This window comes from Hippichthys cyanospilos, chromosome 14 (assembly GCF_059441005.1).
Source record: "Hippichthys cyanospilos isolate Australia breed blue-spotted pipefish chromosome 14, RoL_Hcya_1.0, whole genome shotgun sequence".
Lineage (NCBI taxonomy): Eukaryota > Metazoa > Chordata > Actinopteri > Syngnathiformes > Syngnathidae > Hippichthys > Hippichthys cyanospilos.
This window is the reverse complement of record NC_142382.1, coordinates 168083-190829: the sequence shown is the minus strand read 5'-3', so window position 1 is coordinate 190829 and position 22747 is coordinate 168083. Positions and strand designations below refer to the sequence as shown.

Sequence of the window (22747 nt, the reverse complement as noted above, 5' to 3'; positions counted from 1 at the left end):
AGCGCGTATGTGCACGTTTTCCAACATCGGGACGGTTCCCGCAGGGACCTCTTGCGGAGACCTCTTTTGGGGGGGTCGACGCCCGCGGCTTTCCCTTGCGTTTCGCTTCGGCTTAGGCGATCTCGCGGCGTGCTCGGGCTCGGGGTCAGGGGCCAGCAAGCGCGTTGCGCAAGCGGGCAAGCGTGCGTGCGCGGCCCGATCGCTGGCGCGGGCGGGGGGATACTTTCCCGGCGCAGATAAGAGCCCGGTGTGAGTTTGCTGGCTGTTTATTTCCATTTTAATAACGTTCATCCTTCATGCGCCCTGTCAAGATGGCCGCCGCTCGCCCATTCGCAGCCGGCGAACGTGAGCGTCGCCCAACCCGTCGCGCCGTTCGCCCCTTTTCGCAAAGGTGACATCATCGGCGAGCGTCGGCCGGCGCGCCGATCGGCGCGCCGGCCGACGCCTCCCTCTTTCTTGGTCACGCGGGCGGGGGGGCGGGCGCCAAAAGAAGGACGCGCCACGTCAGGCTTGCGTGGATGAGATGCGGGCCTGGCTGCGTCCGAGGCTCCCGCTCTCGCCCGGCAACGCTGGCCCCTCCCCTCGCGCTTTTTGACGGGGGGCTCCAGGCTTTGCCCTTTTTGGGATGGGGCGGCGCTCGGGCGCGATCCCTCGGCCGTCCCAATCCAGCCCGTTTTCTCCGAGGCGCGGCGTCACGCCCTTGCGACGCGCCCCGAGGGGAGCGCCCGCCTTTCCTCTCTGGAGGTTCGAAATGTCCCGCTCTTCCGCTTTTGGCGGATTTGGCAGACGGCGCGCCTACGTCGGCTTTCCGTCGCCCGGCCGAGCCGGCTCGTGACGGCCGTCCCCCCCCCGAGACGGCGCGATCGCGCTTCCTCTCGCCGCGTCCCACGCAATTCCGGCGCGGCCGTCGCAGTGTGCGGAGCAGAGGATTTCCCGTGCCGTCTTTCGGAAGCGATGCGTCTTGAGATCCAAGGCGAACGGTCCTTTGCCGGCGAAAAGAGCGAAAAGGCCACCGATCCGGTCCCGCCTCGGGCCTTCTTCTCTTTCTGTTTGTTAAGCGGGAAAAAGGGGTAGTAAGGTCACGGAAGGAAACCAACCTTGTTGTCGTTTGCGCAGCAGATGTGACTCGCCTCGTGTGCGGCGCCCGCCTTGGCCGCCGGGGGCAGAACTGTCAATACTCTCCCGCAGACGCAAATCCCGCTTTGGGGATTCACTCGTTGGTCCGCGTCAACCAAAAAAAGATGAGGAGGCATTTTAATTGTTCAGCTGGGAACATTGGAAGCTTGTTTTTTTTTTTTTTTTTAAAGCAACAACCGGTTTGCGCGTATGTTAAACTTCTGCCCGTTGCGAATGAGTCACATGGAGTCTCCGGCAGGCGCGCGCCGACGGCGTCTCCCGATTCTCGTCCCAACGAGGGCGCCGCTCGAAGGAAAAATGCCAAAGAGGAAGCGATGGGCGGCATTTTTGAAACGGCCCCCCTCCCGGCGTTTCAAGGTCCTGCCATTCACACGCGTCTTTCGCTAGCGGCGGCGTTCGCGTGCGCGTGAAAGCCGCGCCCCCTCCGACCTCCGCTTGTCCTCTGCCTCTTTGTCTAATTGGCTGTCGGTTTCGGGAAACGCTTCTTCATTCGGAGGACCCGGTCGCTAATCGCTAATTGCTAGCTATTAAGGAATAAAAAAAGGGGGGGGGGGGCACTTCAAGTTGTATAGATGCGCGCGTGAAAGAATTTCCAAACAAATGCGCGCGAACGCGAATGCGCGCGAACGTGTGAGAAACAAACGGCGCGTGTGTGGTGGGAAGGACGCGTCTGCGTGTGAAAGGCGCCGTTGACTCGGCATCCGTAGCGCTCTCAGGATCATTGACGTTGTTAGCGCGTGGAGCTGACATGACTAGCTTTCTTTTGGCTTTTTTTCGGATCGGGGAGAATAATTGTCACTTGCGTAGCGACGAGTGCGCAGACCCGTCGACCGATTGCGCTAGCTAGCGTCTCCCCCAAAGAAAAAAGCCAAAGCGCGCTCGCGCGGCCGAAGGCGGCTGGAACCCGTCCGTTCTCCTTTGCGCGAAATACATCCGTCGGCCCGGCCCGGCCCGGCCCCAATCTGGTCCGGCCGACAAATCCCCCGTTATTGGAACAGATGCTCGGGAATCCATCGTGCCGCTGATAAGTTGCCTCTGGTTAGCATTTAGATTACCCGCAAAAATGGAAGAATTTACCGCTCTCCCTCCAGCACAAAGCCCCTTTCCCGCCACGGTTCGCCCCTCCGACGTACCCCCCCAGCGCGCGTCGCACTTTGCGCTCCGCCGCTCCGCTGGCAATTACGCCGACGAGCGCGTTGGGAGGCCGGCGGGGGGAGGGGCCAAAGGCAAAGCGGCCCCCTCTCGGCGACGGGAGACGCTCGGGCCTTCGTCCTCTGCGGGAAAAAGGCTTTGGCGAGCGAAACCTTTCAATTTGCTGTCAGAGGGCTCACATCCCCCGAGCGCCGTCGCCCAGCGACATCCTTATATTTGAAACCCAGGCGCTATATTTACAGTACAGATACGAGCGTTCCCCGACTCGAGGCGGGACGGGAAATCCTAAAAATACGCTTTGAGATATGAGCGTTTTGGAACCCGAGCTTTTTGGAACCGGCATCCGGGGGCGGGGCTGGGAAGGAAATGAAATCGGTGAGCAAATTCCAGCGAAAAAGCCCTCTTCGGCCGTGTGGCCATGTGGCGCCAAGAGAAAACCCCCGCCGGCCCCACTCGAGAGTTTGGTTTGTGCGCGGGCGCGTTTACGGCACACGCGCTAAATGAGCCGGGTCCAAGCGTTTGAAGGGAAGAAAAACATCTTTTCCTAAAAAGCTTTGAAGCGTCTTCATCAATATTCCCGTTTGATCTCTTCCCTTCTCCGGCGTTTTGCTCAATATTTGTTGACGGCGCTCGCGCCGCGGTAGCCAAGGTAACTCTGCGCTCGGAAACGCGGCGGGAAATGTCGTTTTGTCCAAATGGAGTTGTAACTCGTGACAATGACTTTTTCCCCGCTCAGAAGAAAGGTGCAAACGTCCTTTGTCAAGGGGAAAAAGAAACGACATCGGAACGGATCGCCGTCACGATATTTTGGATTTCTTTCTGAAATGGAAGGTTGCCATGGCAACAGGCCACTTCCAGCGTTTGAGCTTTTGTTGTTGAAAGATTTCCGCGGAAGGAGCCGCGGCGACCTTTGGCGTCGGCCGACGGCCGCCTGGCTAATTTGCCCCCCCCCCCCCCGGCCTTTATCCGCCGCTCGCGATCCTTCACGCTCGCGCAACAGGAAATGAAAGGAGCCCCGCCCGAGCCGGCGGCGACAGGTTTTGATTTGCGGGAGGCGCTATCGCTAATGAAAATCGCGGCCCGCACTTGTTGGGCGCCCGGCGGCGCAAAGGCCCGCCGGACCCGCCCAAAGCGTCCGGTCCCGGTCTTTCGCCGTTTGCGCGCGCCAAATTGTGGCTCCCGCCAAGGTGACTTTGTTCATTCCGGGCTTCTCGATACGGCCGTCGCGGAGTTGGGGTTGCAGGTCGACGACCACCCCCCGCCCCGAAGCAAGGCGCAGGCTAATAGCTAAGCGCGGATGCACGTATGCAACGGGCGGCCTGACGGAATGGTACCACGGCGCCGCCTTTGTCTTTTCCGCCACCGTCGTGGCGGAGGGCGGTCCGTCGGCGGAGCGCCGGGGACGTTATCGGAGCCCCCTTATCGGAGCCGGCCGGCGGCGAGTCGGGCCCGTTTTGAAGGCGGCGCTCGCTACGAGCGACCCGCGGACTGGACGCGGTCCTCCAATCCCGGAGCGGAGAAAACGGAGGAAAACGGAGGAAAACGGAGGCTCGCGTGGACGGTGCCGTTGCCAACCGGGCTGACGGAAGGCCACGCGCAGTCCGGCGCTCCAGGCGGAGGGCAACCCTCTCCGATCCGATCCGATCCGATCCGATCCGATCCGATCCGATCCGATCCAACCCTCCCCTCCCCTCCCCTCCCCTCCCCTCCCCTCCCCTCGCCTCCGTTACACGGGCACGCTCCCTACTGCGGACGCGGCCGTTGGCATTAACCCTAACCCACGGAATGTTTCTCCTTTGAATGGAACGCGTGGCGTGGCGTGGCGTGGCGTGGCGTGGCGTCGCTACCTCGTCCTCTTTACAATGATGAGCGCCTGCAATCTAAAAAACCAAAAGTTTGGAAAATGCTTTTTGGGCACATTTTTTTTCAATGGAGTCTCCATTCATTATTCTAAGTCTTATTTTTATCCTTATTCATTTCTTTGCTCACCTACCGCATTCGATTGGGATTTGTTATTCGATTCATTTCGCCGCGACGCGCTTTCGGAAAACAAATCATGTCGGCGGCGATTTCCCGAACGGCGGCTTATCAATGTTTTTCTCTTTGCAAAGCAGGTCATAAATATTCATGCGATTGGCTACGCTTCCTGCGCGGGTGCGCGCGCTCATTAGTGTCTCCTAGCGGCTTCGTGAATGCGGGACATCCAGCGTTTACGATTGTTTTCGACCCCGAGCCGGCGATCGCCCAGGCGGCCGTTAGCGTTAGCGTGGGCGAGCGGAGGGAGGGAGGGAGGGAGGGAGGGAGGGCACATTTTGGGGGCCGGTTAGCTCGCGGCTCGGGCGGCGAGCGGGGCTCCGGCTGGCCGCGCGCTCGCCGACCTTGCCGCGCTTTTTCTTTGTGTCTCTTTGAGTGTTTGACTTGTAATGAAATGCGCACGGTCGCTAAAGGCGTGATTAGCATATATATTGTATTGACACACGGGCGCGCTGTGCTTTTTCTCCTTTTTCTTTCAAGTGCCACTGCTTTTTATCTGCGCCGCCGCCGCCGCCGCCGCCGCCGCCGCCGCCGCCCATTATTTACACTCGGCCTCAACAAGGAATTGGCGGCAAAAAAGAAGACGTGACGCCCGTGACAGGCGGCGGGCTTTGCCACGATGTTGCGCGTCGGCGTTGAACCGGCGTCTCCTTTCGATCGTCCGTCCCTCTCCTCTCCTCTCCTCTCCTCTCCTCTCCTCTCCTCTCCTCTCCTCTCCTCTCCTCTCCTCTCCTCTCCTCTCCTCTCCTCTCCTCTCCTCTCCTCTGCTTTGGTCATTCCTCCCTTCCGTACTTATTTCATGACTTTCTTTCGTCCCCCTTTGCTTCCTTCCCTCCTTTCTGGTGATGAAAGTGCGGCGAATGCCGCAGTTGGTCCCGTCCCCCCGCACAAATCAGATATGACAGGAAATATTGTCCTTGTGGCGGAGAGTGGGGGCGGCGCGCACCTAAATGATGTAGATGAGGCGCGGGCGGCGCCGAGCCAAGCGAACGATTGGCGTGCGGTCACGCGGGGCGTCTGCGCCGGCGCGGAGCTAATTGGACGGCGGGAGGGGGGCGGGGGGGGGGGGGGCTCCGTTTGCTCGACGCCACGGAACTCTCGGACGAGGACCTCGGCGTCGGTGCGGAAGGTCCCGGAGCCTTTCGATTGACCCCGTCGCGGTCCCAATCACGGTTTCGCCGTTTGATGAAGTTTTGATGAAGCGCGATTTTGCCCTATCTTCTCGAGTTTGCGTTGCCACGGCGACTTTGCGGAATCCTCTCTAGTTTCTTCCGCTCCTTCTCTCCTTCTTCTTCCGGTTGTTTATCTCCACTCCACTCCTTCTTCTCCCTCTCGCGCTCGTTCTCCTTCTCCAGCTTCTCCTTCTACCTCTTCTTCTTCCAATTGTTCATCTTCAATTTCTTCTTCTCCCTCTCCTACCTCTTCTCCCTTTTCCTCTCCTCCATCTTCTTCTTGCAGTTGTTTATCTTCGACTTCTTCTCTGCTTCTTCTCCTTCTCTCCACCTTCTCTTTCTTCATATTCTCCTTTTTCTTTTCCCTTGTTCTTCTCTCCTACCTCTTTGTCTTGTTCTTCTTTCTCTGCTCTCCTCTTCTGTCTCTTCTTGTCGTTCTTCTTTTCCTTCTCCATCTTCTCTCCTCCTCCTGCTCCTCCTCGCAGTTTGGCGGGAGGCGTCTTTTGTTTATGCTTCCTCTGGCGCGGACGCGAGCAGCGTTTGATTGAGCGGACGCGTCGGCCGACACGCTCGCCGGCTCTCACGCTGCTCCGGAGCGCCTTCTACAGACGACCCCCCGCCCGCCCGGCCCCGCCTTCTTCCTCAAGGCGTCAAAAGCGAGCTGGTGCGAAGGCGACTCGCCGGGAACGTTGCCTCAACGGTCTCGACGTCGTCGCGGATGACCTTTGGCGGCGTGGTGCGACTCCGTGGCCCCTAACCGTCGGACGGCGTTTCACTCCATTTTGGCACGTAGCCACGTCATGCGGCGCGATCACGACATCGTCACACGGGATCGTTGACGTCGCGTGACCGCGCTGAGGACGCGTACCTGACGACGGCGACCTCGGGGTGGCCGCCCCCCCCCAATTCGACATCACGTGCGGCAGCAAATCTTTGTTTACCCGTTGTCCTTTTTGCTCTTCTGTCCGTCGCGACGGATGCGCTAGTCGCGATATCGCAATAAAAAGAAAAGTGGCGGCGGCCCGGATGACGGCCCTCGGCTCATCGCCGTGTGTTTTTGTGCGTCTTCCGCAGCGACCCCTACTGGGAGCGTCCGGCCAACGCGGGCGGCTGCTCGGCCGCTCGGCCCAAGAGCCTTCACCTGGCCGGAGGACAGCAGCACACCTCGTCGCCGTGGTAAGCGCTCGCTCGCTCGCTCGCGTAGGGTTAGCATTTGGGTTAGCGGAAGCCCGAGAAGCATCCGGATGGTTTGAATCAGGCGCGTTTGAATCAGGGGAAACCACCGGCAGACCGCCGGTGCCGTCCCCTACGGTCGAGTCAAAGCTGACCCTCAAAAAGAGGCGGCGGCTAGCGGGCGCCCCCAAAACATTCCCTCCTCCGTCAGCAGCCCTTGCCATAGCTCCGCCTTACTTTTCTACCCTTGAAGGAATCGACATTTATTACAGCATATACACACGTGTGCGTGCGTACATGATGGCGTCACTGATGGTGACGAGCATTTGTGTAAAACACAAAATTCATATTCAGCGCCACGTTCCAACTGGATTTGAAAAGCGTCAATAAGAGAGACCGGACGAAGACCGCAGCCCGAGTCAAAGGAGGGCCGCGCCCCTTCGGGCCGAGGCCTTCCGAGGAGCTCGCTCCGGTCCCGACCGCCCGGCCGGGGACTTCCCGTTTCCGTACGGAAGGACCGGGCCCCCGACGCGCCCCGGCTCGAGCGAAGGCCGCCCATCGGACGGGTCGGCCCGTACGCGTTTCCGTCCAGAGGAAGCGCGAGAGCGTGCGCGGAAGCCGCTCGGAATCTCCCGTTTGAGAAGGGCCGACTTCCGCGATGCGCGCGGTCCGGCCGCCGTCTTTTGCGCGCGGGCGCCTCCGCGCCCGACGTGGTCCGGCGCCGGCAAGGTCTGCGTGACAAAACGTCATTTTCCGCTTGGAGCCGGCGTGCGCGGTGTGCAAACGCGGCGCCGTACGTTCGGTCTGTTGTCGGCCACCTTCCGCTGAGGCCTTTGTCACACGGAAAAAGGGATTTGCGATATCACGGTGCGTACATGTACAAAGAGAGCCGGCGTGCGCGAGTGCGGGGTGGGAGACGTGAAATAAAAGGAGGATCCGCGTGGAGACAAGGGCACTTATTAGCTGATTCCAGGAGCGCACGCACGCACGCACGCACGCTTGCGTTTTCCGACGGCGCGTCACACGAGGCTCTCTCGCGGCCGACTTCCCCTCTTCGACGGCCACGGCGTTAAAAGGCGGACGGTCGGTCCGTTGGGGGCGGGGCTCGCGCGGCCGGCCGACTGTAAATCGGCCGCCCGCGACCGCCGCCGTCGCGCGTCGCACGCTCGACCTCCGATCGACCCGCAAGTTAAACCTTGACCTCCCGGCGCGCCGGCCGGCAAAACACGCATCTCGCGGCCGGCCGAACTTTACGACCGCCTCGCGCGGAGCTTTTTAAAACGCCGTCAAGTCGCCCGGCCCGACTTTACGACGTCCTTTCAGCCGGTGTTTTCAAAGCACGGCCGCGCACACGTATACGCAGGAAGGCGCGCGCGTAGCGCACAGCCGATCGAGGCAGGGGGGGAGGGAGGGAGGGAGGGAGGCGTCACCGACGCGACCGACGGCCGCTCGGGCTTCGCGCCTGACCTCCGCTGTGGCCCGGCAGGCTGCAGGCCCTGCGCAAGGAGAAGTCGCGGGACGCGGCCAGGTCGCGGCGGGGGAAGGAGAACTTTGAGTTCTACGAGCTGGCCAAGATGCTGCCGCTGCCGGGCGCCATCACCAGTCAGCTGGACAAGGCCTCCATCATTCGCCTCACCATCAGCTACCTGAAGATGAGGGACTTTGCCAACCAGGGGGACCCCCCGTGGAACCTGCGGGTGGACGCGCCGCCCCCCAACACCTCCGTCAAAGGTAGGCCTCTGCCCCCCCGCCCGCTTTTTGGTTTTTTTGCCCATCGCCGCGTCTTTTTTCCGACGAGCGGAGGACGGTCCGCGTGGCGCGGCGGGAATTGCGCGCGTCCGGCGGCCTATATCGCGCGGCCCACCTATCGGATTCGTATATCGCGGGCTACGGCCGGCCGGCTGGGTTTCCGGAGTCGCCGAAATTTCAGCCCGGACGGACGCGTTAGCCGCCGCCTTTGATGACGCGGAGCCCACTTTCCCTTTGAAAGGGGCGCGACGGGCGGCGTCTCCAGAGGAGGACGGCGCATACGCCGGCCTCGCCGCGCCAGATGGCCCCATTGTCGTCGGCGCTTTGAAGAGGCGCATGCATTTTCATGAAAGCAACGCAGACACCTGCGCGCGCGTGTTTTCCGCGGCGTCATGAAAGGAGACGGACGTTTTCCCGCGCGCGTTCTCTTCGGTCTTCCGCCACGCGCCTGTAGGGGGCATCGGAGAGTGTCACGACACAAAAACAAACATGAAAGGAAGGAAGCAAAGGAGCGCTTCGCAACGTCCTCATTTGGCTCCAGGCCCGCGTCGGGCGGCGTTGGCTCCGGGTTAACCAAACAATGAAGCGACGCTACGCTTACGCGTCAAATACGAACCCTGGAACGCCTTCGCGTCGCAGGAAGGGGAATGGATCGTTTGAGGGCGGGAATTCAAATTGCTCGCAAGCTAAATGAAACGGCAAACGGCTCCCAAAATGTGCCGGCGCGAGCGCGGCCCGCTTCCGCCACTTTAGCGCTTCCTCCTGCCGCACTCTTCTCAAACTTTGTCAAGTAGCAAACGCACACTTGGCAATATGAGCCCCCCCCCGCTGCCCTTTGCGTTAATTGACCCATCAGTTGCTCTTGTGCACTTTTGACTCGCTGTCACACGCTCTCCACATCTGCCGCGCCACACAAACAAGGCTGACCTTTGCGGCCGCCAGACGCCAGGCCGCTCGCTCGCCGTCTTCCCATTTATTGCCCTATGTGTGTATGTGTGTGCGTTTTGGGCTATCTGTTGCATTGGCGTGCGCGCGTGCGCGGGACCCACTCCGACACCTGCTAATTCATTATGCATGCCCGGTGCGGCGGACGCTGAAATGCCACACTTGGCCAGACGCTATGCAATCAACGCACACCCACATGGCAAAAAGCAAGGACGCGTGCACACACGCACGCACTTTCCTTGGCGCCATAGTTCGCTCGCGCTCCATCTTATTTTGCCAACTACTGTCGGGTGCCAAATTTGACTCGAACCGTATGAGCGCGTCGTCGCTCGCCGCGCTCAGCGGGGGGTCGGGGGGGGCAAAGGACGGCAAAGCGTCGCCGTCGTTTCCTGCCCTCGCAACAAGCGAGCGGGTGAGGGGCGGCCGCGGTTTTTGATAGGCCGAAAATTGTTCAAAGAAAGAAAAGCGCCCGTGGGATACGTCCGCCGATGTAGCTTTGCTTTCCGCGTAGCTTATCGCTCCCGGATAACGCTTCCTTTTAAGTTTCCAATGGAAACGGCGGATTTTGCTGCAGCGACACATGTAAACAGGCGGCAAAGAACCACTGACGCTGCAGCAACACATGTAAACGGGCGACGTGGCAACCGGCGGCGAAGGAGCTAGCGTCTCAGCGCTAAGGGGGCGGCGGCGCCGGCGCGCAGCTCCCCGTGAAGGACGCGCTTCCCCGCTAACGCGGTTAGCCCGCCGCCAACGCCCCGGGCTAATCCCTTTAGGCGCCTTGGCGGGCTCTTTGATTGCTTAAGCTGGGCGCCCCCCGCCCGACACGTCGCCCGTCTGCAGTGTCAACTTTTCATTGCTTCGTTCCAAAGGTTTTGTTGCAATTCTGCTTTTTGTTTTTTCTTTGCCGCTTCCGTTTCCGGAGCCTGGCATCCCTTTCACCGGCTCGGATTCCCCGCCGCGTCCTTTCCAATGGCCGCGCCGTCGCTTTGACTCCGTGCGCCTTTATTGTTTGCGCGCCACGAAATATACGCCGCCAGGGTGCATGCCGTGTTTCCGTTCCATTTTTAACCCTCGCCCTTATTGCGCGAGAAAAGCGAAAAGAGGAGAAGAACGGTAGCTGGTTTTGCGGCACGCGGATGACGTCGGGCGGGCGGGACTTCCCGACCTCTGTCCAAGGTCGCCCCGTAAACGGGCCGGAGACGGGGCTCGGTCGGACGCTCCCGCGACCTTGCCGGCGACCTCTCTCAAAGGCTCCTCACCTGCCGCCGCGGGAAGAGGGACGCTTTGGATGTCTTTGTACGAGCGAGAGAGAGTTGGAGGACGCAGAGATGAATGAATCGGATGAGATCGAGCGGGGGTGGGGGGCGGGGGGGGGCGTTCACCGAACCGTGAAGTTGCGCCGCCGTTTGAAGAGTCGCTTAGCGACCCCTTCGCTCGGCCCCTCCTCCTCCCGCAGCCCGTACGTTTGTTTGGACCGAAGAGCTGCACTGGATGGAGATTTTCGCCGTTGCCGAAGGTTGGAGGAAAGTTCCGTTCCACGCAACGGCGCAAGCGATAAAGTCGATAACAGGAATGGAATCCAGTTTTATTGGCGTAGCCCCGAATCGGCCGAGTCTCAAAGGGCCTCACCCCGGAGTAGACCCGCTGCCAAATAGCGTCCGGCCGCGTCCCTGATCCGACAACGGGCTCCCGTTCGGACGTGCCCCGGAGCAGATCCGCTGCCAAATAGCGTCCGGCCGCGTCCCCGCCGCTCCAAAAGACTTAAGAAAAAGCAAAGCCGTCCGGTCGCGCATGGTTCCCGCGCGCTTGGGGCCGGCTCGTTAGCGGCCGGTCAAAAGCGCAAGTTGCCTTTTGGCGCGCCGACGCCTTTATTGCGCTCTTATCTCCCCGCCATCGCTTGCGTTTTCCCATAAGAGCCCGCCCGGGATGAGCGTCGTACATCATAGTTGCGCCGTAGCCGATAGCGCGCGTGCTCGCCGGGAGTTATTATTCTTGCTGCGGCTTTTCATTTGGGGCTGGCAGATAACGTGGCGTTGTCAAGCGCCTGGCCGGGAAGCGTCCTGTCGGCACGCGCCCGCCCGCCCGCCCGCGAGCGTGCCCGCGCAGAGGCCATCAGTTGGACGCGAGCGGTCTTTTCAAGAAAGCCTTGCCGGCATTTCATCTTTACACCGAAGGCATTTCACACCAAAGGGAAAAAGCGGGGAGCTGAAATTCCACCCAGAGGGTGACAACATGCCCCCCCCCACGCACACACACACACACACACACACACACATACACACTATTTGAGAAGCGCTGCACTAGTCCAAGGGTCGGCAAACGGAAAGGCAACACATCTGGCACTGGGAGCAACAATATATTAGCCTGCACCCAAAATGACTCCCCAAAAAAAATCGTTCGCATCACAATCAATGACTGATTTTCAGAATCGATTTCGAATGGTTGGATTGAAGGATATTAAGAAAAAGCCGGCTATCCTTCCGCATTGGCGATGAAAGCAAATGATTGAATATTCCTTTTTTTCCTTTTGCCATCCATGGGTTACCGTTTGTTTGTTTTTGCAGCAGCCGCCTGCCGGGCTCAAAGGAGCGCCCGTCGCGGCGCCTGCCTGCGACCACGCAACTCGCCGCTGAAAGAAATATTCAGTGCGAATGAAAATGTTAGGAATGCTTCTCTCTCTCTGTATATATATATATATATATATATATTAAGGACTTTGCATCCTTTGGGCTTTTTAAGCGGGAGGGGGGGGGGTTGCCGCGTCAGGTCAGCCGGAGCCAGTAACGAGCGGCCGCGGATTTGTATTTTTGGGACGGCGCCGGTCAAATTTGAAAACGCGGGCTAATTAAAACGAAATCAATAGAAATGCCGGCGGCGCTAATGACTTTTTAAACAGCTCGGGGAGCGCGCGCGGGTCGGCGCGAGCGCGCCTCTCCGGCAGCAAGGCGAGCGACCGCAGACGTGACTCGGCGAGCGCCCGTTTGCACGTGACGCCCGGCCCGCGCCTTTGCAGTCTTTCGCGCGCCTCCGTACTCTGCGAGCGAGCGAATGCGGCCGCGGACGCGTTTCGTAGCGGCGCGTGCGCGTGCCCACGCTCGAGACGAGGCTACGCGCGCTAAGCGCCGAGAGCGTGGCCGCGGGGCTTTTATCATTCGCGGCCTTTTTCTTCTTTTATTTTGTTGTTCCGAAGTCTCCGCGGTCCTCTTAGTCCGCCTTGTCTTTTGGATGAAGATGACGATGACGAAGGTGAGGCGCTTCCCCGTGACATGCTTTGAGGAGGGGGAGGGGCTTGAAATTTGCTCTAATGAGGTCCGGGGGGGATCCCGCCAACACCCCGGGCCATCCGCCCGGCCCGGCCCGACCCGGCTCGGCCAGGTGGCTCCTCTGTGCTGCACTTGTCGCTGGTCAACCGGCTGTACCCGTCTTTTCTTTTCTTTTCTTTTCTTTTCTCTTCTTTTCTCTTCTTTTCTCTTCTCTTCTTTTCGGCTCGAAACCGCCGTTTTGGCCTTTCCTCGCCTTTCTTCCGGACCGGACAGTTCGGACGGGTCGACGTGCTCGCGAACGGCTTGCCGCGTCGCGGGGTGGATCCGTTCCGCGTTCGGGATCCTGACGCGAATCGGCCGGATGGCGGGCAAGCCGAGCCTACGATAATTCGCTATTGCGCGTAAAGCCCCAGGTAAAAACGTCCAAATTCTACGTACGTATTAAAAATTTGATCAAAACAGTATAGTGAGCGCTACGTATATATAAAATACATGTGTGGAATTAAAAAAGAGCATAAATGTTGATTTATTTCCCTTTATTGTTAGGCCATATTCCCTAGCCTAGCTTAGCCTCCTTGGAATTTCGTCTTTATTTCCATCCGTTCCATCATTCTATTTACCGCGGCCGGAGTCGGAAGCCGTCCGGCGGCGGCCCGTTGCCACTCCGCCCCGTCGGGCCGCAAACCCGGGCGCTTTCGCTTCAAACTAGAGCGGCGCTCGTCTTCCGACGCCCGGGGTCTCGGGACGGAGGGGAAGGGAAGGGAGGGAAAACCGGCCCCCCGCGCCGCACGCGCAAAGGCGTCGCGCCCGTCTGCCGACATCAGAAGTCGCTGAAAGAAATCATCCCGACCGGCCTGCGGGCCCCGTCCTGTCGGCCGTCAGCCAAGTCCTGCGCGGGGTGATTAGCGGGCCGGGAAACGCCGTGCAGCTGATCTCACTGCTTCCTCTTGTCCTGTGCAATGTGTGTTTGTCACGCCAGGCTGGCTCAACGTGCGTGTGTGTGTGTGTGTGTGTGTGCGTGTGCGCGTGCGTGCGTGTGCGTTGGCGTCCGGGTGCACGTACATGTGTGTGCGCGCCGCTTGGCTGGTTTCAATGTGTCCCAGTCTGACCGGTCTTCTTCTGTCCTGTCCTGTGCTTTCTCTCTCCTCGTGTGTACGTGCGTGTGCATGTGTGTGCGCGTGCACGTACGTGTACATGTGTATGTAGCTATCGGCAACCAGAGGAGGAGGACGCCCGCCACCTCGGCCTCGGACATCTTTGAACCGCACTTGGGCAGCCACATCCTGCAGGTAGGGCGTCCGGCGAACGTCCGCTTGCTCCTTTTGGACTTTCTGGCTTTTCTGGCCTTTCGCTTCTTCCAAATCGTCGCCCCCTTCTTCTTTCGTGCCGCATCACGACCGGATTTCACCGTTCTTCCCAGTTACACCCGCCTAATCGCAGATACGGCGTACGCGTGTGTAAGAGGCGGCCATCGCGAGAGAGCGAACTAGCTGGCCGGTTAGCAAGCGCTCAAGCTAGCTCTCCGGGCTCGGTTTCCCCCGACGGGCTAAGCGAGTGTCCGTCGTCGGTTCGCGCGGCGCTCCGGCGCCATCGATCGCGCCGCCTCGCTCGCTCGCTCGCTCGCTCGTTCCTCAAATGTCACCCGCAAACTTCTCGCAATCAATTAGGCCAACGATTAATGAGGCCAATTTGCAGACGCGGGCGCCGCCGTCCCGCTCGCGCAAAGGTTAATGTATGGACGTTTACATTTCCGTGTAGGTGACGGCGCTCCTTTGTGCGCTCGCCTGGAAATGACGCGGCGTTTCAACCCTATTCTTCTGCGCTCGAACCCTTGGCCCGGTAATCCGGCGGGCGCGCGCGCAGTCAAAGCGGAAGGCGATTGGACGGAGTAAGCATATTGTCGGCCGCTTTGGCGTTTTCCGCCGCCTTTTCTTTCGGCTTCCTCCCTCTCCCGGCGCTCCGTTTGGCGCGGCTAATCGAAAGGCGCGAAGGCCGTCGGGCCAAATGAAGACAAACGGAGGACGGCGCCGCTTTGGACTCGTCAGCCGCCCGGCCGCGCCCTCCCCGTCTTCCCCCTCCTCCCCCTTCCCGCCTTGCCGCGACGACTCAATTCGGACGTCGGCTAGCAGAACGGTAGAAGCGGGCCTTTAGGAAATGAACCGGCCGTCGTTCGCGCACGGCTCCGTCGTCGTTTTTCGGACCGCTAACGCCACCGGGAAGGCTGAAGACGCGGGCGACGGGCCGCGCCGCCTCCTCGCTATTAGCGCCATCCGTCACCACGCCGGCGCCATCCGCGCGGGCCCCAAACGCACACTCTTCGGCTTGCGTCTTGCTACAGTACGACGGCGCGCCTTTGTGTGTTTGTCTCTATGTGATGTGCGTTTGGCATATTGGCGGCGGATGCGTGCGCCTGTTGCGCGGGCGCTTGTCCTCTGCGGCGTGAATTTGGAAGGGGACGTTGAGGGGAAGCGCGGCGGCGGGAAGCGCCATCCGTCTGGAGAGCGTTTAACGCGTCCGTCCTTGAGCGGCCGGCGCGCCGTCCGGTCGCCGGGGCGACGCCTCTGACGCGCCGTCGAGCGCCGCGTCAGAGGGCCGACGCCAAAGCCGCCTCTCATTGTTGCGCGACCGCCGACGCGCCGACGGATCCAAAAAAAACCAAGGTCACGCTCGCAAAGCCACGTGGGGATAAGGCGGTCTAGGCAGATACAGACAAAGGACCGAAAAAAGGCCGACGCCGCATCGCGTTTGCCGGCTTTCGACGTACGTCGAGGGCGGCGCCGGTCGGATCGCGCCTCCGGTATTTTCGACCCCCCCCCCCCTTCCGGCCGCCGTCTCGGCGTTATCGACGCGTCGACCTTTTCCGACTCCCCGCGCGCTCGCCTCGCCGGGCGCTCCCCCCCGCCGATCGATGACTCGGCCCCGACGCCGGTCCGGCCGGCGGCCGCTTGACCTTTTGGACTCTGCCACGAGGGCGCAAAGGTCGACCTTTGCGGCCGTCGGCTCGGGAAGCGGAAGCGGCCCCCGCGGACGCAAGCGGGGCTCGGAGGCCGGGGCCGGGCCCTCTCTTCGCTTGTTGTCTTTCGCCGCCTCGCCGGCGCTCCCCCTAAATGGCGTGCGACCTTCCTCCTTTGTTTTTTTCCATTCGCCAACATGGAAAGCGGCCGAATGTGGCGAACGCTTCCAAGATGGCGGCCGATCGGTGGCCCGACCTGCACGAGGCGGGAAGCGGCCGGCGAGATCGATCGCACTTTTCGTTGACTGCGTGAGTGGACGCCAGGTGGCGCCAGTGCGGAACTTGAGGGCAAACGCGTCCATACTAATTGACGCAAACTCTTCTTAGGATTTACAAAAGCGATCTTATTTTTGGATTGTTGATGAAAATGCAAATTGGGGTTTTTATATGTTTTTATACAAATGTTTACACACACATACATGTGTATACATATACTGCGTATATATATATATATATATATATATATATATATATATATATAAATATATATTTGCAGTGTAAACATTTGCGTTATGTGCAAAAGTCAAAGTTGTTTTGTCGTCTCTGCAGAAGTGAGCGAAGCCTTTTCAACATTTTCATTCTGCTTAATAGGACAAAGCAATTTATGATGACACACACACTATTAGCCCGACACAAGCCGTCCACACACACAACAAATAAAATAAATAAATGTACAATCAAAATTGCAATTACCTGCGGAATTTGTGAAGGGTAAACAAATGTGCGCAAGCGAGGGGGGTGGCAAACCCACTCGCGCGCGCGCACGCACGCGCGGCGTTAGCATTCTAGTTAGCATGCTGAAATGAATACAGTTAGATCCAAAGCAATTTCCTTTTATTTATCTTAGCAGTCGTGCATAAATAAAGGCAAGGGCATCCAAGCAATTAGCATAATTACTAGGAGGCGGTCAGAGCCTCTGTGATTTCTCCCAGCCGCGCGAGCGCGAGCGCGCGCGCGCACGCGGCGCCGCCACGGGGCGTGCGGATGGAGACAATGAAATGTGTGTTGCTTGTTGTCCTAACCGGTGTGTGCGCGGCCATCCCCCGCGCTCGTCCAGAGCTGCGGGCCCACAGCGCGTCTGCGAGCGAGCGAGCGCCTGTGTTATTAATATGCAAATGTTGGGGGGGAAACAAGCGGCGGGCCTCGGAAACAATATCCCGTGTGACAGGCGAGGTCAGCTGATTGGGGATCCGCCGACGCTCTCGTCCCGTCGGGCGCCTGCGTCTGCGTGCGCGCGAGAGGGATGCGTGTGGGGGGGGTGAGAAAGCATCTGTTGCGCTATGTGCGAGAGCCTTCCAGAAAAGGAGCAGAAAAAGGAGGCGAGTTTTCTCCGCCCTTTTACGTTTGCTGGAAATCTTTTGGATGGTTTGGCTTTGTATCGCTCGTCTGAATAACCTTCTTAGGCCTTCCCGCGTGGAGTTTGCGTTATCTCCCCGGGCGGGCGGGCGCGCCGGCCACACCCCGTCGTCCTCGGGTCGGATCGGCCGCGCCGACGCTTGTTCGTTTGCGCGCGTCTCGTGACCGGCCGGCGAGCGGTCCGGGATAGGCGCCGGCAAGCCCGCGACCCGCGTGAGCAGAGGCGGCTGTAAAAAACGGCCGGACGGAGGATGTCACGCAAAGGCGCTATTACTTATGCGGCCGCGTGCGCGCACACCTGCTGCTGCTGCTGCGCCCGCCCGCCCGCGGCCCGTGACCCGCTAACCATGGCGGCCTTTTGTGCTTTTCAGTCCCTGGACGGCTTCGTGTTCGCACTCAACAGGGAAGGCCGCTTCCTCTACATCTCGGAGACCGTCTCCATCTACCTGGGACTCTCGCAGGTCAGTCCGTCGGACGACGCGTCCGCCTACCCGAAGCGCTTGAACGCCGTCTCCCCGGGATCCCAAAGCCGCGCGCCAGCAGCAAGAAAACAAGCGACGCCGCGCTCGTTGTAAAGCTCCGAAACCTCTTCCCTCGAGGGCCCAAAGTCCGCTACATTTTTCCTGTCGCTGACCGGGCACGCCCAAATATATATTGCTTTGTTTACTCGTCACCTATCCGCTTTTATGATGGGGTCTGAGGTCTAAGGTCTAAGGTTGAGCCCGAGACGGGAATGGATTTTGGCTACCGACCTGTCCCGCTCCTACGGGACCGGCTCCGGTTCAGGATGAATTCCCGCTTTTTCTTCCTCTCCCTTCAACTTTTCGCCCCGCGCCGTCCCGATCCCGCCATTGAAGCAAAAGTTGACGCCGGGAGGTCAGTCTTGCCCCCCCCCCCCTTTTTCCGTTCCTTTTTTTTCTGACGTTGGGGTTGCCGGCGGACGATCGCTCGTTGTGTAGCGCGCCCCCATGTGGCAAAGGGGTGCGCTGCGGCGACTCCGTCGGCCCAGTCCTTCTGGTCGTCAAGGATGGCGACGGGACGCCTGATGCAATCCGGATGCAATCACGCAGTCCGTCCGTCTGCGCGGCCCGGCCGACGGAGCGTCTTAACATGAAGCGGATGCGCAACGCTGAGCCATTCCATCAGATGCAAATGAAGTCGATCATTTTTATCGACGCGGGTGATCGATGAGCGGCAGAAGGTCAACGGCGCCCCCTGGAGATGCGCTCGCAATTTCAAATCCGGCCCGTGGAGGAGGTGACGCGTGTCCTCCGCAAGCGCCCATGCTGCTTTGTGCTGCTTTGTGCTGCTTTGCGCTGCTTTGCGCTGCTTTGCGCTGCTTTGCGCTGCTTTGCGCTGCTTTGTGCTGCTTTGTGCGTGCGTGCGCGCGTGCGGACGACTATTGTGATGATGACATACAAAAAAGTGTGGCGCGCAAACAATAACCTCGGCGTGCGCGCGAGTGTCAACGCTGCCGTGCGATTGGTCGCTCGTTTGGTGACCGGTCCACCATGTCGTCCCCTCAGAACAAACGCTAGCCGTTTGTCCGATTGCTTTTTTTTTTCAGGTTTTTTTTTCCAGTGGTGTACCCCCTGTGAAATATCTTTTCAGCCTTTTACCCCTTAAGCAGCGCAAAGCATTTTGGGTTGGTAAAAAAAAAAAAAATCCCCAAAATAAACACTACATGCGAAAAACTTTTCCCATCATGCCACGGGACTTGATGACCATGGAACAAAACGGGGGGATAATAACGGCGTCGGAGGGAGGCGTAAACGCCGCTAACCGGTTTTCGTTCCAACCCGGTGACGCGGCGTGGGCCGGAATGCTCCAAAATAGCCTTTGTTGTTTGTCTGCGATGGGGTCGGGGTCGGGGTCAGGGTTAGGGCCGGCGTCTCGGCAGCGCTCAACAGAGGCCGGCCGGCGCGTGACCCTTTCCGGATGACGTGTTGCGTTTTCGGCCCGCAGGTGGAGTTGACGGGCAGCAGCGTCTTCGACTACGTGCACCCGGGCGACCACGTGGAGCTGGCCCGGCAGCTGGGCGCCGAGGCGCCGCCCGGCCGGGGGCCGGGGTCGGCCCCCCGCGGCGAGGACGCCGCCTCGTCCGGGTCCTCGCCGTCGCCGCCGCGCCCCGACTCGCCCGAGCCAGGTGAGCCTTCCGCCTTTCTCCCAAAACGCGGGTCCTCGATTTGCCCCCCCCCCCCCGCGCTCTCGCGTCGAAGCCGAGGCAAACGTCTCGCGCGCGGCGGCGATTGCGATCGGAAGACGTCAAGGAGACCTCGGCAAAAAAACCAATTAGCCTCCCCCGTGGCCGCAAAGCCTCACCTGGTCCGGCCCCTTTGAAGCGTACGCAAAGGCGGGCCCCCAAACGTCGTGCCGGCCCCAACCCCAACCCGGGCCCCGATACTTGAGGCGTCCTCGCTCGCGCTCGGCGATTCCCCAGCCATTAGCATTCGGCGCGGCGCGCGCGAGGCTTTTCACCTGGCGAGGCTTCTCACGCCGCCGCCGATAATTTGAGAATTAGAGCAAAATCCATTTGTAAATTAAACAAAGCGACTTGATCCGGGCGGAGGACGTCACTTCATCAGGACGTTCAAACACGCCGCAGATCGCCTCGCCGGCTGCGGCGCTCCGCCGAGACGGCGCGCTAATTACATCCGCCGCGCCTTTCTTGGCCGCCGCTTGACGGCTCTTATTAATTGGGACGCCGGCCTTTTTTCTCCCTTTTTCTTCTCTTTGACTTTACGCAAACTCCCCCCCCCCCCATCCCCTCCCCGAAAAACACTGAGGCTAAAAACGCTTCTCAAAGCGGGCGAGCTCACGTAGCCTTTGATGAGGCGTCACTCCAACGTTAGCGGACTACGCTAGCCGGCCGGGGGAGGGGAGTTGCCTGTGTTGACGCACAGGCAACACCTCGCTTCTTCTCCGGATTTGAGCCGCCTCGTGCCTGATTACGCAGAGACTTTTTGCCAGCTAGCAAACGTTGCCATCATTTCCAGCTCCCCTCAGAAAGAGCACTTAGGTCCCTGGCTGGGGTTTTGCCTTTTTATCGGAAAACGTTTCAAAAATTGCTTTGTAACGAAAATGCCATTTTTAATGGATAAGCGGAACACAAAAAGCCCCTTACTTGAAAACGATCCGATAGGGAAAAACCGCAGAAGAAGCTCGAGCGCTCGGCGGCAAAACGGCGGGCTTCCCGAGTCTCCCTCCGGCCGTTTTTCGCTTTTTCGCCAACCCTAACCCGAGCGCGGCCGACCGGTAGGTCGGGACCGGGCGTCCGGCTCACTTGTTGGGTCCTACTCCTCGGGGCCCGAGGCTTGCGGCACGTGGCTTGCGAGCCGGCCCTCCCGAGAAAAGTAGACCGGCTCTTTTTACGCAACGGGGGCGGCGTCAACCTTGGCTCGTTATCGGCGCCGCGCAACGAGGCTCGGCGAGGCGGCGCAAAGACCGCCGGGACCCGGCGGCGCCGCTACGTGCCTTTGTCCGCACGAGATGTTCTTCCTAATGAACGCTTCGTCCTTCAAAGGCCGCCAAAGTTTCACCGCGCCGATCGTAATTATATAAGCGTGCGCATTGAGAATAATGAGCTCCCGGGCGGCGCGGCGCGGCGCGGCGCCACCTGCTGCCTTCGGGGTCTTGGAGGAGACGCGTGCCCGCCCGCCCGCCGGCGGAATGACAAACGTCTTATTCATCATTTGCGTGTCTTTCCGCCTCTGCTCCCCATTGTCTTCCTCCACGTCCCTTTCCATCTTTCCCGCCGCGTCTTCCCTCGCTAACCTCACGTCTTTGTGACCGGACCGCCGCTCTTCTCTCTGTCTCGACACGCGCGCATGTATCCTGAACACGCGCGTATGTATATATAAAAAAGGCGATTGTTCCGACGGGAGAATCGGCGAGGCGAGACGTCGGCCGCGCGGGCTGGCATAAGGTCGGGGATGTCCAAAACCCCGCAGGCGTCCGTCCTCCCCGCCCTCCCCGCCCGCGGCGTCTTTGGCTATTCGGCGGCTTCACTATTCGCTATTCCGAAGCGCCTCCTCCGATCCCGGATCGAACGTCCCTCTCGCCTTTCAGCCGAGTCCGGCGGCCCGTCGCCCGAGCGCCGTCTGGAACGGTCCTTCTTCGTCCGGATGAAGTCCACGCTCACCAAGAGGGGCGTCCACATCAAGTCGTCGGGATACAAGGTCCCGGCGCTCTCCCGGCGCTCTCGCGGCGCTCCCCCGTCCGGGGCCTGACCCCGCCTTCGCCTCTCAGGTGATCCACGTGACGGGCCGCCTGCGGGTGGGCGCGGCGCCCTCGCGCGGCCGCCCGTCGCCCGGCCGGATCATGGGCATGGTGGTCGTGGCGCACGCCCTGCCGCCGCCCACCATCAACGAGGTGCGCATCGACTGTCAGATGTTCGTCACCCGCGTCAACATGGACCTCAAGATCGTCTACTGCGAGAACAGGTGAGCCCCGACGAAAACCCGGAGGTGTCCCGGAGGCCGAAAGGAACCGCGACTTCCCGCGAAGACGCCTCGCGCCGGCGCGCGACGGCTAAACGGATAAGCGTTCCCCGCCGAAGAATTTCTCGCAGGTTACGCTTGAAAGGGAACCTAAGATCCATACGCCGGCGCACGGGCCGTTCCTGCGGAGGCCGTTTGGAAGCGGACCGACGCGCTTCAAAGTGGGCGCGACGCCGGCGTGCCGAGGCTGCGTCCGCACCGCCGATAAACGGCGGGAGACTTCCGCTCTCGTCTCCTTTTGATTGAGGAAAGCGGGCGCGGGACCGCGCCGGCTGGCGTGCTAACGCTAAATGCGCAGGTACCGTGACGCCCGGAGGCGGGTTGAAGATCAAGAAGCAAAGAAATTTGTCTTTGCCAGCCTGCCCCCCGAGCTTCGTTGGCCAAAAGCAATATCCTTTGGCGAGTTGTTTATCGTCTGTTTCCCCAGCGCGACGCCGACGTCTTCCAAAGGCGTTTTGGCCGTCGACGCTCCCAATCCTATCGGCGTTTTCGCATTTCCGCTCCAAAGCGGAAGCGTCGGCGCGCTAACGCCGAGGGGTTTGCGGCATGACCGCCAGGTTCGGGCCGCCTTCTCCCGCTGGCGGTCGCGTTTCATTTTGCCGCCTTTTAAGATTCCCGACGCGACGCCGCGTCCGTCCGTCCGTCCGTCCGCTTGCATTTTTATTCATGAGCCAATGTCGCGGCGTAAGCCGGCGGCGAGTCTCTGATGGATCTATCTTGCTCGCCGCCATCCAGATAAAAGCGATAGCATCTCGCCGCCGACTTAACCGGCTGACCGCCGTCCGCGTTCTATCAGGCTCCGGCGCGCGCAAAGCCGGAAGAAAGCGCCCCATTCTATCGAGAAGTTCAAAAAAACCAAAAAAACCTTGGGGCGGCTAGGGCTTCTTTTTGCCGGCGACGAGCGCTCCATTACGCAGAGAGGAAACGTGTTCTCGGAGGAACCCCCCCCCCCCCAAGTGAAAAGTCGCCGGCGCAAGCTACTTTCCACACAACTCGGGTTCGCGCGATTACGACCCCGGCGGACGCCGCCTTTTCGCGGATCTCCGTCGATGTCGTCCGCGGGTCGTCAGCTCGCCGACGGTCCCGCGGCCTTCCAAACTTTAGTCGCGACTTCGGACGAAGGACTTTTCCACGAACCCTTTTACGAAATGAGAGCGAGGGGCTTATGAGACCGAATCCGCATAGCGTTTGAAAAGCGGCGAACCGCCGGGCGACCGCCACGATAAAGAGGTCACGGATAAAGGCAATAGAATA

General features: G+C 60.3%; 1 protein-coding gene across 2 annotated transcripts in view; it reads left to right on the top strand.

Annotated features, from left to right (window-relative positions):
- The window catches only part of npas3 (neuronal PAS domain protein 3), a 33832-nt gene that overhangs the window by 6415 nt on the left and 4670 nt on the right, over positions 1-22747 (top strand). For both annotated transcript variants that reach the window (XM_088432865.1, XM_088432867.1), the window contains exons 2-8: positions 6570-6671; positions 8155-8399; positions 13832-13914; positions 17366-17455; positions 18960-19140; positions 21063-21172; positions 21243-21436. In XM_088432865.1, coding sequence (XP_088288991.1) covers positions 6570-6671; positions 8155-8399; positions 13832-13914; positions 17366-17455; positions 18960-19140; positions 21063-21172; positions 21243-21436 — 1005 coding nt within the window. The remainder of the gene's footprint in view (positions 1-6569; positions 6672-8154; positions 8400-13831; positions 13915-17365; positions 17456-18959; positions 19141-21062; positions 21173-21242; positions 21437-22747) is intronic.